Source organism: Miniopterus natalensis, chromosome 22, assembly GCF_054644295.1.
Source record: "Miniopterus natalensis isolate mMinNat1 chromosome 22, mMinNat1.hap1, whole genome shotgun sequence".
In the NCBI taxonomy this organism is placed as follows: Eukaryota; Metazoa; Chordata; class Mammalia; order Chiroptera; family Miniopteridae; genus Miniopterus; species Miniopterus natalensis.
Window position 1 is genome coordinate 4,710,279 of NC_142102.1, and position 18,239 is coordinate 4,728,517.

The window sequence follows — 18,239 nt, forward strand, 5'->3', positions numbered from 1 at the left end:
TGAGCCTGCCACCCCTCCTTCAGAGTCAGGGCCCAGGGCCCAGGGCCCAGGGCCAGTCCAGCTGGAAGGGGAGGCTCCTTCTCCCTCTCGCAGCAGACGTGTGGGTGCTGGGACTGACATGCGGAGGCTCAGACCTCAGCTTTGACCATCTGAGCTCCCAGGAACCAGAGCTCTGTGCTTTGACTAGGGTTTGACTAGGCCTGAAGCCCCAGCCTCTGTATTACAAGCTCCCTCTTTACCAGCCCCCCCCCCCCAGCCCCACCTTGAGAGCTGTTCCTGGCCCAATAACTGACTGAGAGCTTGTTTCAATCTCAACGGATCTCCTCAGAACAAAGACACTGACACCCACGAGAAACGAGAGCTGGGTGAGGCTTCCAGAGGCTTCCTGGGTTGGCACGAGGGGCAGAGAGAGGGGGCTCTGGGATTATGGCCTTCAGCGTCCATTCGCCTTGGAAGACAAGCGAAGAGATGGACTGAGCTTCCAAAAATCACCTGCGACTCTTTTCACAAAAAGGAGACAGAAGACAGGACCACTTTCATCAGAACATCTCTTCTGGCTCGGAAACGTGATTAGGGCTATCTCGTGAGTTGAGTTTATATAATATTTTAAAGCATTTACGGTTATTTAAATTTACATAAATTTAAGGATATTTAAAATAGCATTAGGATAACCCATCGTCATCCACGAAGGCCCCCCCACCTCCTCGGGCCTCACTCAGCACCACCCTCTCTGTCTGAAGCTCCCACACGCTCAAGGCAGCTTGGCTGTAACTCCTTTCGGAAGCTGCCTCCTTGCCCGTGAATATTTTCCAGCCAGCTCTTCGCTGTCTTTTTCCGCCGAACCGACTCGCTTTTTCCTGCTTGGAAATCTCTCCTCCGCCCTTCACACCCTCCTGCCCAGCGGCTGCCTCCCCTGGAAAGCCTTTCCCTTCCCGCCCCCACCTCCCCAACAAAGCGCTCTCTGCTTTTCCAGGCTTCTGGACCTTCACGTGCAGGTGTCGCTGTGGCTGTCACGCTCCCCCTAGGCTCACTTCGCCGCACGCCACGCGTGTCTCCAGAACGCCTCACGGGCAAAGACCGAGTCCACTCGTCTGCGTATGTGGCACAGCGTCTCCCCAGGAGTGGCTGTGAGGCAGAAGGCGAGTCGGGCTGAGTTTACCTGCGCATCGGCTGGGACCGAGGGCTTTGCAAGCCCGAGGCTGTGGGAACCGGCTGTGTGAGGGGACTGCTCGGTCACCAGCATGGCTGCTGGCCGCTTAGCTGAATCAGGGTCTGGGTCTGGGTCCGGCCGCTCAGGGAAATTCAGGGCACCTGAGGCTGGGGCCCTTGGTGGGGCTTGAACAGCAGTAAGAGCTCCACGGGTGAGCCTCACGCTAGAGCCAAGCTGAGGCTTCTCTTAGTTATTGCAAAGCAGCAACTTAACAAGCCCCTTTTCTCTTCACAGGATGTTTTCTAAGGTAAATTTCAGCCCCACTACCCGGCTAAATTGTTCTCAGTACCAAATAGAGTGGTGAGAATTCAGGAGAGTAGAAGTGTGTATGTGTATGTGTGTGTGTGTGTGTGTGTGTGTGTGTGTGTGTGTGCATGTGTGTGGGGGGGGTGTTTTACATCTGACAATGTTAGTTTGCTAAGGGGAAAAACAGGATCTGGGCTAAATATTTTTTTTAATTAAATGAGATACATAGAAAAAAAATAATTAAGTAGAGATGTGAACAGATTGTCATACAGTTGGGCTAGAAGTCAGGAGGCCAGAGATTTTATCTTGGCTCCGTCATTAATCACTTAGGTGCTGTTAGCCATGATAATGAAAGCCATTTATCCTGAGAGTTTACAAAGGGTTTCTCCATATGCTGATTGATCTGAGGAGCAAGCCAGACAGCGCCTTCTCCCTGTTTCTCAGAGCTGAAAAACACGGAGCCAAGCAGTGGGTGAGTGGTGTGAACATGGGTCGAGCCAGGTAGTGCGAATTGCCTTGCACGGGAGAGAGAGAAGTGACTCTAAATCAGAAACTTAAAATAAATGTTTTCTGTGACTCCTTCCACGCTTAATGACGGGGTTCACGTGTTCATTTAAGAAGACTCACCCCAAACAGTTAGCACACCTTATACTGACCTGAGGCTTTCATGGTTTGCTACCTTGTTTCCAGTAGGTATTTCCAGCGTGGTGGGATTTGGGACTGACTCCACGAAAATCATGGGGGACTGAGAATTTCCTGTGATCACTGACAGAGGCTCCATGGATTTAAACATGCAGCTATATAGCAATAAAACAGAAGGGAATTTGGAGGGTTTTTCTTTTTAATGCAGGGGCTAAAACAGCCCAGAAAACTCGTGAGAGCACAGAGAATGTGTGTTCGTTACAGAGACCTGGCTCTACCTTCAGAAAAACGTTACGGCGCCACGAGAGAGACACGTCTCTGCAGCAAGAACATGGTCACCTCAACAGCCTCAGATGCCTCGACCCACATCATTTCTGATCTAAACTTTCCCAGTAACCTCCAGACTCTCCTCCCATCTTTCAGGCCCCTCTAGGTTCCACACTTTGTCTCTGCCAGAGTCAGGTTTAAAAAACTCACCTCTGCTAAAACATGCTCAGTGGCGCCCCACTACCTACCGGACAAAGCACAGGCTCCTCAGCGTACATCTGGTCCCCACCTGACCTTCCTGCTCCGGACACACCAAATTACTGCAGCTCCAGTTGGTGCTCCCAGAAGTAGTCATAGATTCGCACACTGTTGTCCCCCCTCTGCTTATAATAACCTCTCTTGGCCCACCTGCTTGGCCAACAACAGCCCCTCCCTCAGGACCAGATTCACGTTGCCTCCTCTGGTACTGTAGGCAAACTTAGGCACTTTCTCCTCGGCGTGTCCCCAAACCCTCACTTGCATTCATTTCCCTCCGAGACAAAGAGCTCCCTGAGATGACATGTCACTCAGCTGGGTCCTCACCGGCCCCAGGCACGGTGTCTAGCACCACTCAGTGGTGCATTTCTTGATCAAATGAACATTTTTAGAGACAAGAGCTGGAGTGGAAGAGTAAGGACACTCCCCTAGGGAAGAAAGAATAGCAGGGACAGGAAAACTTCCCCTCTGAACGGGCCACTCACAAGCTCCCGTGCAGAGAGAGATCTGGACTCTGGCGGATTCTGAGAAATGGGGCTAATTAATCACAGCAGAGCAGGAGGCTGAGATGGCTTCAGGTCATTTAGCCCTGCCAGGACTGTAATATTCTGCACGGTATATTTCCTAGTGTATTATCCTGTCACTCTTTAAATATTCCCAGTAATGGGGCCTTTCAGACGGGGTGATTAATAGGGTTTAGAGAAAGGCATCAGGAGGAGAGCTATATGACACGGAGCCCAGGGAGAGAGACAGGCCGCCTCGTGGCCTTGCGTCTAGAAGGGGAACCGGTCATTCCCCGCAGGCTGTGGGGGGGGGACACAGGCAAGGAAACCGTGGGCTGTCTCTGAGCTGAATGACAGATGAGAAAACCCCTCTTGGCTCAGAAGGAAAACCTAGGAATCAAGCCTGCAAGACGATCGCCTTGCAGGTGGTGTGTGGTCCTCTCGCAGGCCTGAAAACCTGCTTAGTCATAAGGAAAAGATAACTGGTGTTTGTTTGTTTGCAAAACCTGCCCACTTTGAACTCTTTGGTGACATACCCAGCAGGGCTGCCAAATCCCTCACTTTAAGATGGAGTGAACCCAGGGCTGAATTAATGTGGTGTCTTAATGGGTTTTAAAAAAAAACAAACAAAAAAAAAACCCCAAAAAACCTGGAACTTAATGTTTCCATTCCAAGTTTTTTTTTGGCGTGTTTCTCTTTTTTTTTTTTTTTTTTTTTGTTAGAAGTAATTATTTATGTTGTTAAAAAAAATCTATTGATCTTCCCTGGCCGGGTAGCTCAGAGGGTTAGAGCGTCATCGCAATACTCCAAGGTTACGGGTTCAATCCCTGGTCAGGGCACATACAAGAATCCCACCCTCCCTGTATTCCTTCCCCTCTTCCCTAAAATCAACCAAAAAAATTAAAAAAAAAAAAGTCTCCTGATGCAACAGAGCCTTGACCAGCCTGACAACACGCAAAACTCACACGGAGGAAACACAAAGCCTATTAGAAGTTTCCCTGTCTTCCCAGGGGGGCCTGAATTGTCATGATCACAATGAAACTTTGCGGTCTGTACAGATCACTGGGTCTGTTAAACACTCTTCACTTAAGTCAAATAAACCTAAATAAGGACTGGGACAGACATCAGGCAGTTTGACAGGGAAAGGGAATCCTGGCTACGGCGCCACTCAGAGTACCGGTGCGGGGGGGGGGGGGGGGGGGCCTAAACGTATTAACCTTTGACGCGTTGAGCAACCACCGAAATTAAACCCTCACCCCCTCGTAGTGTGTCTGGGGGAGACCTTAGTAGCAAGAACCTCCACGTAACCAGCTCTCAAGAAAGGAAAACGAGAACAACGTGAATTACCTCCCGGCACAGCCACATCACGATAACCGCTGGGCTTTCGAGAAATCGTCTTAAACCGAACCATGAATCTGTCCCTTTTGCAGCTCGTGACCTGAGGCCAGTTCATGATTTTTCCTGACCCAAGGCTGTAGGAAGACGACCTGGGACGGCGTCCGGGACAAGCCCCCCCGTTTCTCTGTGTTCATACATCATTTTTTCGAATGGAGAGGACTGACGACTCCGTGTCTGGCCCAGTTGGAGGGCGTCGATATCCACTGAGTATGTTACTGAGTGAACTGTGCAAAGGAAAAGAGGAACATTCGTCTGTGATTACGGACTTGGGTTCGGGAGCTGGGCTCTAGGAGGGGGGCCGGGAGAGTTCACAGAGGGGGTCCTTGCACGGCTCCAGCTCCGGTAAGTTGCCATCCTGTGAGTTAAAAGAAAATTTCAGCCCCCAGGGTCTATTTAAAATGCCTGGCCTCCGCTTACAGACATAAAATTCATTTTGAGAAAAAGGCTGGGGGGGGGGGGGACACCTTTGTTTTTTGGTAAAAATAATGGGTTGTTATAATGTGTCACTGGCCTGGGGTGAGACGGCCCTGCTCAGGGCCAGAAAAGGCCGTGGGTCCTGTGCAGTCATATTGCCCACTGCGCTCTGGGCGCCTGGCTCCCCGAGGCCCTCAGCCGCTCCCCGGGGGACCCTGCTCACTCCCCAAGGCTCTGTGTCAACATTTCCCTCGCTGGCTCCTCTAAACTCTTCCTGCCTTCGCTTTGAGCCTCTGGCTCCTGCCCCACGGTTTCGGCTGCCAACGTGGCTTTTCTCCGCGGGGAGGGAGCTTGGAAAAGGACACCCCCAGGCTGGCTTCGGCTCTAGGCTACGAAGCTCCCCTGGGGCTTGCTTTCCACGTGGACATAAAAACGCAGGACGTTGCCCTCCCCCTCCCTTCGCGTTTCCCTTCATGTCCCCGTTAGGCCTTCGCTGGGAATAGCGATGGGGCCCTGTCTGTGCTGGAGGGAAGCGCGGCCCAGGCGGGTGGGGGTGTCTTGGGCCAGAGCCCGAGAGCTGGCACGGCCTGTGCCAGGCTACGACTGCGAGGCAGCCCAGCCAGGACCCACGCACAGCGCTCCCACCTGGTTCCGCACCTTTTCCTGAGGCGGGACTTGCTGTGGTCGCTATGATTTTTAATTTGGGTTTTTTTCTTCTTGTGTTCCCGCCTCCACCGCTGGCTGGATGCAGGAAACCAGCAAAGGGGGAGTCAGAAACGGTTCAGAAAGTTGTGCACTGAGTTCTGATTGTCATTGACCACGTGGGTGTCTGCAAACCCAGTTCCACACGGGAAGCTGTTTTTTATAAGGAGGAGCTATGCCTAAAGCTGGCCACGGATCACGCACCTAACCGGTGGCGGTCGGGCTCCTTCCCCTTCCGAGACTCGCTAATGTGCAAATCACTCCTTTGGAGAGGAAGATGACTCTTTCACTCCCTCAATGTTTCCTTTTCATTTTAAATACACAAAGTTAATTAAAAATTCACAGCGCTGGTTTTTCTGTCCCTCCCTTTGCCCTCTAAGGCCCGTGGCATTGCTTTGCTAGGAGCCGGCTCCTTTTGTATCTCTTTTCCTGAGATGTGCTCACAGATTATTGGGTGACAGACTCCCGATGGACTCTAGACCACACTCTCTCTCTCTGGCCTGAGGTCATCAACGGCAGCACTGCTATGTTGGACCAGGTAATTCTTGGCTGTGGGGTTGGCCTGAGCACTGTGAGGTGCTTCGGAGCATCAGCACCCCCCCCCATGAGATGCCAGCAGCACCCCCCTCCCCGGCTGTGACAACCTAAAACGTTCCTATGCAAAGCCAATGTCTCCTGCAGGGCACCATCGCCCCGGCTGAGAACCAACGCACCTCAAGCCTTTTAGGATAAAGTTGCTCCTTACCAAGAAGCAGCACCAGCAATATTACTCTGTTTTTTAGCAAATTCCAAATAGCGAAAAGATCAGGGAAAACTCTCAGGAGAGATGCCAGGCACCTGGCACCGTTCAGATGGATCTCCCATGAAAGGACAATCCCTCTAATCTTTTCAGAAACGACACAGGATGAGCATTAATCAATATACATCCTAGTGCTACATATGATGCTTATGATGTTAAACAAATCTAAACCCCTCGCCTTCAAGTTGCCCCTTTAATTTAGCTGAAGCTTCCTACAAACCCAATCGAAAACAAAACTCAATTTCCTAATGAGACGTTCCCTGATTTGGGGGTAACCGTTAACAATACTCCAAATAACTGGCCGCGTGCTGTGACGAGCTCCTCACACACCCAGTACCACGAAAACCCCACCAGAGCCTTGTGCTAAGTGCTTCGTTACATCTTCTTTAGAGAGAAAGACCTTGGAGCCCTGAAAAGTTTGGGGACAATTACAATGTATCGGAACTAGTGAGTGACTGAGAAACAATGTAAATCCAGGCCTCTGGCCACAAATGCTTACGCTCAGCCCTCACTGCGCCTCTGTGTCCAGGAGCTCCGTGACTTACATTTATAGCACAACAGGTGATCCGTCCACTCGCCTGTCCCTCCCATTGGGCTGGGAGCACCTCGAGGCCAGGAACAAGACATTCAGCCCCCGTCCCTCCCTTAAATAAAGAAACTGAAACCCTCCATTTGTTTCGCGTGCTAAGTTGACCTGTTCAGGGCTGCGATGATGTGAGACTCCAGGGCAGGCGTCACCACACTGGGCTCTCGGACATTAAGACGCGGCCCTGCGCTGCGGTTTAAGGAAGACCCCGGACGGCCGCGTGGCTCGCGCCCCTGCGCGTTCCCGTCTGAACACCGCCAGCTACGTGGTAATTCATCTCTGCGCTTGTTAATGGCTCCGAGTGTTATTAAGCCGTAATTTGCAGAACCATTTCATTTCAAGGGGATGATGAGTTTCATATGCAATTCCCCGGCACCTTTCGGCTAAGAATTTCACAGGGTTGCGGGGGGGGGGGGGGGGGGGGGAACGACGACACTGAGTGATTTAAGGCAGAAGACGACCACGGCACAGTCCTGGGCACGGGAATGACAGGTGACAGCTTCTTAACCCGGAGAAACGCAGCCAGGTCTTCAGGACAGGAGCGCACGGCTCCCTTTCTGGGTGCCGCTGAGCTTCCTTTCGGGGCGTCAAGACCAACAAGCGGCCAGAGGCCGGCGCGGGGGGCGGGGGGAGGGAGACACAGGCCCCCCCCCCGGGTCGAGCCGAGCTCCCGAACATCAGCATCTCCCACAAGCCTCTGCGCCGTCCTGTTCTCCAGCCGGGTCACGGCAGCCCCGGGAGCGTCCAGGGAGCCTTTCTTTCAAGGACGGGCCTCTCCGAGTGCTCCAGAAACCCCCGCACTCCCCCTGAAGCCCGGGCGACCTTATAAGAGATTGGCCGCCAGATACCACACCGGGGCTCCCCCAATCAACCTTCCTCCACGCGATGGATGATCTGCCCCCCCCCGTTTCTCCTTTCCGCCACCCAGGGATCCGGGTGAGAGCAGGCGGTCGATGGGCACTGACGGCCTGACAATGAAAGCTGAGGATGCCGATGGCAGCGGGAGTGCGGGGGCTCGACCCAGGGCCCTCCCAGCTTGGCAGACTCAGTGTCGAATTCGGACGCCGTGTCCCCCGGCCGACCTTTAGCAGATGGCCCTCAGCCCAGGTCCTGCAGCTGAGTAACCGACTGTCCCCCGGGTGCACAGTCCACCCCTTTGCCTCCCGTGGCAATTTCCTTGCCTTCTGGCACTTGCCAGTCCACAGGTGGCCCTGGAATTCGGGACTTTCTGTGATGTGATGACACGGCTCATCCTCTGCCCTGTGGGACTCTCTCCAAAACCAGCAAGACTATAAAACCAGCCGCCCCGTCGCCTGTGGACAGCCCTGCGCTCAGGACTGAAAGGCTGGCGCGACCCCCATTTGGCTTCGAAGGGCTAAACATCCCCGCCGTGTGGAAAACCGCCAGGCACGTCTCTAAGGGCCGTCGCCTTCAGAAAAACCACTGAATATCGGGTTGGGGGGAAGGTGCCCCGACCGGGAACCGAACCATGACCTCCGGGGTCATGGGTTGTCGCTCAACCACTGAGCCACACTGGCCAGGCCGCGCACGTGTGTCTGAATCTACCCCTGGGGGTGCTGAGAGCCACCGAGATGGGCTCCACGGAAATTCGGGAGGCGGGGGCCGGACTGCAGCTCGGCACAGACCCAGTCACCGGCCAGGTGAGTAATTTAAAGACTCACTGCTTGCTCCCCGCAGCTTTCTGAGAGGGTGGAGTCGGGCCCATTCGTATTCTAGTCCCCAAGAAGCGGCCACCTATAAACTTGCATGAAATATCTAACCAAGAACATTTTTAAACGACCCGGCAGCAACGGCCAAAGCTCAACTACGACGCAGGCTTCTTTGTTCCCTCGCTCGGGGACCCCCCCCCCCGAAAGAGACCCCACAGTCTCAGGGGTGTTTCCTATGCTATTAAGCAGCAAGGATCGGTGTCCAGAATATGCGAAGGACCCCTTGAAATCCACATTAAAAAAAAAGAAAATAGAGAGAAATAGGGATAAGACACTGGTAGGAAATTCTTGCACGACAAGACCTGAACGGCCCAGCCTCAGCAGGAATCAAGGCAATGCGAAGTAAAGCCGCCATCGGCAACGCCTGTCGCACACGCAACTGGGGGAAACGGAAAGGCCGATCGATGGCAATATTGGCAGAGGCGGAGCCCTGGGAACCCAGGCTGACCCCGGGGCGTGACCCGGGACGACCCTCGGAGGCCGATTTACTGACGCCCGGGAGATGCAAATACACTGCGGCCGAGCAAGGGACACGGAGGTGCAGGCGAGGGCGTTCGGTGTTTAATGACAACTGGGTCAACCGGGACGCGTTTATGCCAGAGGCACATTAAAGGGCCAGATCTACACATGTCCATAGGTACACGTCTCAGAAATACACAGCGAATGAAAATGAAAAGGCGCAGAGAGAGAGATAAAGAGTGACAGCAATTATACGAGTTAAAATGGGGAGGGGCATCATGTAAGGCTGGTTTAAGGACAGATCCAGAAGCAGTGACGGTGTAAGGCAGGCGCTGGGGTGGGAAAAGCTCGATTCGGCCCCGCGGTCGCCCCAGGCTGCAAAGGGCAAGACGCAAGGTGACGCGGGAATGGAGGGGACATCCGTGTGACTTGTGATGTTTTATTATTTAAGCTCGATAGTAAGTTCATGTGTGTCTGTTATATTTTTTATATATATTGTGTATATATTTTATTTAAATATTTTATTTAAAAATATTAAATATTTTATTTAAATATTTTATTTAAAAAAAAAATCATTGTACTTGAAACAAATGCATAGATAGATACGGGAACAAACGAATGGTCGCCTGGGCGCAAAAGGCCAAGGGGATTAAGCGCAGACTCCCAGTTATAAAACAGGTCACGGGGGTGTAACATACGGGTCTGGGCGGGAATGAAGGGAACCTGGCATCTGCCTGGCTCTGCCCTCTTCTCACCACCCACGTGGGCACACTGCCCCCGTCACGAAACGGGACCGGGAGACAACGTGCCCGTGGGATTGCCGGGCACAGGCCCTATGTGGTCATGCTCCCTCCCTACAGCTCAGAGCCCCTGGCGGCCGCGAGCTCCCAGAACCAAGAAAAATCAACTTTATCAAGCATTATAATGAGGCTGAATGAAAGCCCGTGTAGCAAACCTAAACGGACACTCACAGGTTACTTGGTTAAAAGCAGTGTCCTGAACTCCGAGGCAACCAGGGCACATCCTCTAAGGGTGGAACCTGGGCTTCTGCATTTGCAACAAGCTTCCCGGCGTGTCTGATCCACGGTAAGATTTGAAACCCATTGGGGCGCTGAATACGCTCTGCTAGGATGCAATGAATGTGAGCTATTATTTCTGGAATTTGCATAACCGCATCTCCTGTTTGCAGCCAAGGGGTTCACAAAGCAGATTAACTCTCTGGCCAGATTTTGCTGAATTCTATCAGTGGGTTGCCTCTGTGGGGAGCAGACCTCTCCATGCTCCAACATTATTAATATCATAATTAATATTTAACATGGGATTGGGAGCTTATAACGTGCCAGCTCTGTCCTAAACACTTTGTGTAAGTTATCTAATTTAAAATGAACAGCACCCCTTCGTGGCAAGTATTGTTATTCGTGAGTGGCAGACGGGCCACGGAGGTGAGACTGTGCAAAAGTGCACAGCAAGCAACTATCAGCTTCGAGATTCAAACTCATGCCGCTCGGACCTCAAAGTCTATGTTCTTATCTCCACAGCAACACTGTCCCCATCCTGAACCAGAAGCATAATTTTCTTTTTTTTTTTTTTTTTTAATATATCTTTATTGATTTCAGAGAAAGGAAGGGAGAGGAAGAGAGAGAAAGAGAGAAACATCAATGACGAGAGTCATTGATCGGCTGCCTCTTGCACGCCCCCTGCTGGGGATCGAGCCCGCAACCCGGGCATGTGCCCCGACCGGGAATCGAACCGCAATCTCCTGGATTCTAGGTCGATGCTCAACCGCTGAGCCACGCCAGCCGGGCCAGAAGTGCAATTTTCTTAGTGAATGGGTTGCAGCCCCACAGAACCTCACGGTGGGTTCCTCTCATGTAATTTTGTAGCCAAAAAATAAAATAAAATAAAAGAGCAGCTTTATTGAGGTATAAATAACAAATAAAAATTGTAGATATTCAAGGGATACGTGTTTTGACACACGGATACATTGTAATTACCACAATCCACCTAATGAGCGCATCAATCACCTCACATAGTTACCGTTCTCACGTGTGCTGAGAACACTGACAACGTCGTCTTAGTCAATGTCAAGGACACAATACCGTGTTCGCCGCAGTCACCATGCTGTACACGGGATGCCGAGGACTTACGCCGCCTGCGGAACTGCTGCTTTGTACCCTTCGAGCAACACCCGCCTCTAATGAAATTTTCAGAGATCCTAAGAAAGCTGGCGGCAGGGAGTCCTGCGCCTTGAAGACGGGGCCAGGCTGTCCGCGTGGATAGCTCGCTCGTCTTGTTTGCAGAGCTGCTAAATAAAAGAAGGCTTTTTCTACTACAAAAAAAAGAAAAAGTAAAAATGGATAGAAAAGTTCGTTTCGAACGATGGGATTTATTCCAGAGAGCTTCAGACATTGGAAAATTGCAGAGCGGCCGGCCGGCCGGCAGGCACCCCGAGCAGGTGCGCGCCTCCGAGGAGGGAGGAGGGGAAAGGGAACCGGCGCCGGGGCTCCGCCTTGGGACGCGCGGGCGCTCGAGGGGATTAACAAGAAGGCAGCGGGGACACGACGGGGGTACAGGTATGACGATCAAAATGACAATTTCATTCAGCAGAAGGGCCTCCTTAAAACACTGGAAAGCGCGGCCGTTTGGGATGAAGCGGTGTCACGGATCTGGATTCCCCGGAGACCCAGCTATTCCGCTCGGCCTTTCAGCTGATTACACGCGTCACCGGAGAGACAGGGCGTCGCTTAAAAGAAACAAACAGGCACGGGGTGGCCGGAGGGTGCGGTTCCAGCGAGTGGAAACTGATTCCCCTTCAGTCAGGGGCTGACACGGAAAGTGGTCAGCTTGGGGCTTTTAGGCAAATCCAGCAAAGTTACCTCCACCGTCTTCAGATCTTAAGACAGTTCATCGCCGACTTTCAAGAGAACGAAACGGCTGCTCTCCCCCATGAGGAAAGTTCCAGGGGATCTCAACGTTTCGTAAAATGTTTTCCAAGGAGAAAGGCTGGTTTCTCTTACTAACTGTCCCCCGACTGAATCCTGAATTGGCTGGATAGACTCAAACTGTAAGGTCAGGCGAGTAGCGCTCGGTGCAAGTGCTGGAGCGGGAGCGGCGATCAGCTCCTCTCACGCCCAGTTTCTAACCGCCAGTCTCGCCGTCACCTTCCAGACGCCCAGGCCAGAGCAGGGCCGAGTTGTTTGTGGAGGTCTCTTCAGTTCCCCAAACGGTATCAAAATGGACTTGGTCGTGTTTCAAACGCAGTTTTAGAAATGGGAGGCAGCCCAGCCTTACCGTCTCCCCTGTAGTCCTGTCCCCGGGATTTCTCTGTCTGCCTCTGCAGGAAAACACTATCTTGGCATGAGAGATGGTATCTACAGTCAGCACCGGGGGTAACGAGTCAGATGTCACATCCAAAAGCTATACAAGTATTGTTGATAATCCTCAAATAATAAAAAGGTAATGGAGGCCGGCTGGCGGGGCTCAGCGGCTGAGCGTCAACCTAGGATCCAGGAGATCGCGGTTCGATTCCCGGTCAGGGCGCAGGCCCGGGGTGCAGGCTCCTCGATCCCCAGCAGGGGGCGTGCGGGAGGCAGCCGATCAGTGACTCTCATCATTGATGTTTCTCTCTCTCTCCCTCTCCCTTCCTCTCTCTGAAATCAATAAAGACGTATTTGAAAAAAAAAACACAATAGAGATTTTGAAACGAGTCAAGGCCCTTGGATGGGTGAATTCCCGGATGATGTCAGGACTGCAATCTGAATGAACAGGGTTGTGACACGGTGACTTTAGAGTCAGAATTTTTGCAGATTAAGATGACACTGAAGTCCAAGACCCATTCCTGGGCCAGACGCCCACGAATCCTGACTGGGAGGGATCATGGAAGAGCCAGGAGAGACCAGGAACGGAAAGGCAAAGGCACGGTTCTCATAATCCGCTACAGCACCCGAGTAAACGCTTTCTTTCGAGGACAGAGCCCCTTTGTGCGTGTTCCTCCCAGGATACGATCAGCGAGTCTCTGCACTGAGCAGTAACAAGTCGGGGTTGGGGCAGGTGAGGGCGTGTCGGCCTCTGGTCCTCGTGAGCCTCGGGCTAGACGCCAGCTCAGTCTGCACCGTCTTCGGAAGCCACTCCGAACCATTTATTCCTGGTGCTTTCAGTGACTTAATTTTGTTGTTATGATGAAACAGTTCGGATGGCAAACTCCTTCACTTACTGCGCATGTGATGCCCAGTCCTAGAAAGATACGGAGAGCACGGCCCAGGGACATATCCGACGAGAGCGAGCGGGTTTTGTATTTGATAATAGTCCTTTTAAGAAAATCAGAGTATGCCCGGCCGGGCACGGCTCAGCGGTTAAGCGTCGACCTAGGATCCAGGCGATCGGGGTTCGATTCCCGGTCAGGGCACAGGCCCGGGTTGCGGGCTGCAGCCGATCAATGACTCTCTCGTCATTGATGTTTCTATCTCTCTCCCTCTCCTTTCCTCTCTCTGAAATCAATAAAGATATATTTTTAAAAAAATAAAATAATAAAAAAATCAGAGTAATACCCGTGACAGCAATTCTCATTCCCGGCGTCCGTGTCACGAGCTGTGTGCTCAGAGTACAAGCCTCGCTGTTCCTCCTAAATTATTTTATCAGCTCCCACGAAGGAACTGCACTGAAATATGGGGGGGGGGGTGTCAATAGAAGAACAAAAGCGTATCGCCCACCTCCCAAAACAGTGAAGAATAAACCGTAATAATTGAAATCGATCAGCCTTACGGAAAGCAGAACCCGTGGAGATACAAGAAAATACTAAACACGGCGTAGGACATGCAGAAGAGGTGAGAGAAAGTGAGTTCGCACCTCGCAGCGACGTCAGCGGACCAGGCTTGCGAGCAGACAGAAACGTCAGCTGGGAACAGACGGGCTCTGTGCCATTTAAAACAGACGCGAAGCACAATACAGCACATTTTAAAGATACTGTTTATCATCAAGCGCCCAATACCTGTGGACGCATTAAGTTAACGAAAGTTGAACACGGCTCCTGACACGGGGAATCTCTAAAATTAGTGAGAGGGGTTTAACAGGAACAACGGGAAGGGTGTTCTCCAGACTTTTTGCGTAACTTTAGAAGTTCACGCTGCATTTCTCTAGGGAAATGCAAATGTCCAAGAACAGGCAAGGTTACCTTGAAGGGGAGAAACGGAGCTGAAGGACACGCCCAGCAAGATCTCAAGGCCTAATGACAGAAGAAGATCAGGGCGGGGGGTGGGGGTGGGGGGGGCATCCGGAAACGGTTCCGAGCAGACGCGGTCACCTCATCTACGGTGAAGGTGACCCCCAGTGCTGCCAGGGCAAGGGCGGTCTTTTCAATAAACGAGACGGTGCCAATTAAATATCCAAATGCGGAGAAGATGTGCCCTGCGCTTACGCCGCGCTATGCGCAGAGCATGGCCGGACGCGGGTCACAGGAGAGGTAAACGGCGGGGTAATAAAGTTTTATGGAGAATACAGAAGGTAATAGCTTGGTGACCTTGGAGTAGGAAAAGATTTCTTTCAAAGGACACAAAGAGCCCTGGCCGTAAAGGAAGAAACGGCAAGTCATGTTGCATTAGATTAAGAATTAGTGCCTATTCTTCCAAATACACTGGTGAGGGAGGGAAAGTAGAGAAAGTGTGTGTGTGTCCAAAAACACCTTCCCAAATCAATCAGAAAAACACAACCAGCTCAGTAGGACAAGAAACAGAATTCCGGCCTGGCCGGCGTGGCTCAGCGGTGGAGCGTCGACCTGGGATCCAGGCGATCGGGGTTCGATTCCCGGTCGGAGCACATGCCCGGGTTGCGGGCTCGATCAATGACTCTCTCACCATTGGCGTTTCTATCTCTCTCTCTCCCTCTCCTTTCCTCTCTCTGAAATCAATAAAGATATATTAAAAAAAAAAAAAAAATTCTGAATAGCCTCTTCACACACGAGGATGCTGAGATGCCCCAAAAAACAGTAAACATGAAATGCCCTATTTCATTAGGCGTCTGGGGGGGGGGGGAAGCAAATTAAACCGCAACGAGATCTCACTACCGGCTCATCAATACCCAAATAACTGCCTGTGCATGTTTACGCAACAGGAACGATGATGTTCGCAGCCCAAGGACTCACAGTGGCTCCCAAGCAGAAGCTGCCCGAGCCCATCGAGGCCTCAGCGGGCAAATCGAGTCAAAGGACAAACAGCTGGGCCGAGACTGCACACGGCAGCCCCGCAGCCAGGAGCGTGAGCGAGCTTCACGCAACAATGCGGATACATGTTACAGAGCCCTGCTGAGGAGCCACGCCCAACCCGAGGGATACATTGTGTTCCTACCTAGGTAACATTTTTAAAAGGCTCCCTACTGTGTGGTGCTTGGGCAGGAGGCCAGGGGAAGGGCCTAGGAGGCAATGCCTGGAGGGGGACGTGGGGGGGGGAAGGGCACAGTGTTCTCTTTCTTAATCTCAGGCAGGTTTTTTGGTTTTTTTTTGGTGATCACTCCGTAATCACGAAGCCTCTCAGTTATGATTCGTCTGCGTTTCTGCATAACTGTGGTACGTCCATAAAAAAGAAACGCGGAGAAGAGGCGACACGGCTGTTGTCGCATGCAGACGGGGAGTTACTTCCAAGACAAAACACACCGCAAGTAAAAAGCTTACTGTTCGAAACCTTTTTACAGCCGGTATGCAAAATTTTGTGCAAAGCCTAAAAGGAAATCCTATAAATGAGAACAGGTGTATTTGACGTGGACGGCAGTTGCCAATATCGTGAAGACCCTCCTTGTCTCAAAGTTAATCTGCAAATTCAATGCCTTTCCAGTCAAAATTCCAACAGGATTTTTTTTTTTTTTTGTGACCCTTGCCATGCAGACTCTAAAATTCTTACGGAAATTAAAAATCGAATAAAGGCCAAGACAATCTTGAAAAAGGGAAAAATAAATAAATGAAGGAAGTAACTGTGATGAGAAGGCAGATGGAGTGTGGATTGTTATTAGGAACATTTTACTTTAACATAAATATATGCTCTATAAATAATTATAAATGTCATTAACAATAGTAATATTAATGAAAATGTTAATATTTTTACTGGGTGGTCCATGTGCAGGAAAATAGTCCAAAAGGTGCAGAACAAAGAAGCAGGCCCTTGTGTGTCCTGAGAGCTCACACATGACGGAGGTGGTGTGATATCGAGATTTGGGGAGTGATGCTAAGACCATTAACTGGCTGTCCGCATGGAAAAGGGCAATATTAGGCCTACCCCTGCCTATATGTAAAAATAATTTTCAGATGGATAAAAGACCAAACCGTGAGAGGCAATCCTCCAAAACTTTTAGAAGAAAATATAGGGGGAAAATGACTTTATTGTCTTGGGTTGACTTTCTTTTCTTTTTTTTAATATATATTTTTATTGATTTCAGGGAGAGGAAAGGAGAGGAGAGAGATAGAAACATCAATGATGACAGAGTCATTGATCGGCTGCAGCCCACAACCCGGGCATGTGCCCTGACCGGGAATCGAACCCCGATCTCTTGGATCCTGGGTTGATGCTCAACCGCTGACCCACGCCCGGCCGGGCTGGGTTGACTTTCTCACCCAGTGCAAAAGAAACATAAATCCTGAAGGAGAAAACTCCCACACATATTTCAACACATACTAAATAAAACAAACAAAACTAAAGTGCACCTTTTTTTTTTTTTTTTATCCCAAGGAAAAAAAAGCCAGAAAAGTGAAAAGACAAGTTTCAGACTGTGTGACGGTAACAGAAATCCCTGGACCGAGCGAAGAACCTAGTTCTCATGATATAACCCATCTCTACAATCAGTAAAAATAAATAAATAAATAACAGGAACACAAATAGCAAAGAGAAAAACGGACAAAGCTTTTTAATGGGTGACACAGAGCAAAAAAACCAAACAACCTCAAATAGCTACTAAAATATGGAAGGAACCCTCAACCTAATTACTAGTAAGAAAAATGGATATTAAAAGACTCATGGGATAAAATTTAACTTCAGGACCGCCAAAGAGCAGCTGCGTGGGTGTCGCAGGCTCTGGAAGGCCCGTTAGCTCGCGCAGGGAAACTTTCCTACGGTAAGAACGGGGGAAGCGGCTGCCTCCGACCAAAGGCCCTGACTCTGTGAACACGGACTCCGCGCGACGGGCTAGACACAGCTACTAGAATAAATGGACCGGACCCACTTTCACCAACACAGAGAAATCTCAAGAGCAACGTTCTGAATGGAGGAGACAGGCTGGGGAGCGACCGGGCGCGATGCAGTGTGTGGATACGCGCGTGTCAAGTGGATGTGGCCACGTGCAGAATGACAGCCACCGACTGAGGGTGCCGTTCAGGGTCCTGGGTGGACAGCAATGTTTCACTGTGTCCTAGGAGCTTAAGAAAGACCCCTGGAGCAAACGCGCTACAGAGTTACCTTCCCGAGCTGCTCGTGATGGCTACGTCTTAGGAACCTGTTACATTATTTCCTGCCTGTCTTTATGTGTGTGACACATCCGTAATTAACATTTTAATATAAAACACAGCAGTATCTTTGTTAAAAAACCTCCTGAGTCGCAGGATTTCATTCTGAGACACACCAATCGGTGTGCCAAGTTTGAGCGGCTTCTTTTCTCTCCGTGGAACAGGCTGAGCCCTGTGGTGTCCCGTCATCGGGGGAGGTGTATGGTCACCGGGTCCCAGCTGCTTCTTGCATCCTCCGTCACATACGGGGTCACAGTGTCCTATGTCCTCTGCCTGTCTGCCGTCTCTGGAATCGGCCCGTGCCTCCTGACTGCAGGCTGCCTCCAAGCCCCAGGCCCCCCCCATGCCGACATCCCTCGGACCCTCTGCCTTATCCACCCGCAGGGCAGGGACCGCGCCCGCCTCGCAACCCCTGAGCTGCTCAGCGCGGCGCCCGGCAAAGAGCAGAGGCCTAAATATTTCCTTAAATACGAACAACTCACTGAGTGTTTCCTAAAGCGCGGATGTGAGCAGGCCTCCTTTTCAGCTCCCGGGTAGCGTTAGGGGTCC

General features: G+C 51.3%; 1 protein-coding gene across 1 annotated transcript in view; it reads right to left on the reverse strand.

The window, feature by feature from the left end:
• The window catches only part of AGBL1 (AGBL carboxypeptidase 1), a 330,831-nt gene that overhangs the window by 37,643 nt on the left and 274,949 nt on the right, over nucleotides 1-18,239 (reverse strand). The window contains exon 21 of the mRNA XM_087829256.1: nucleotides 5,581-5,592. Within this exon, the coding sequence (XP_087685382.1) occupies nucleotides 5,581-5,592 (12 nt within the window). The remainder of the gene's footprint in view (nucleotides 1-5,580; nucleotides 5,593-18,239) is intronic.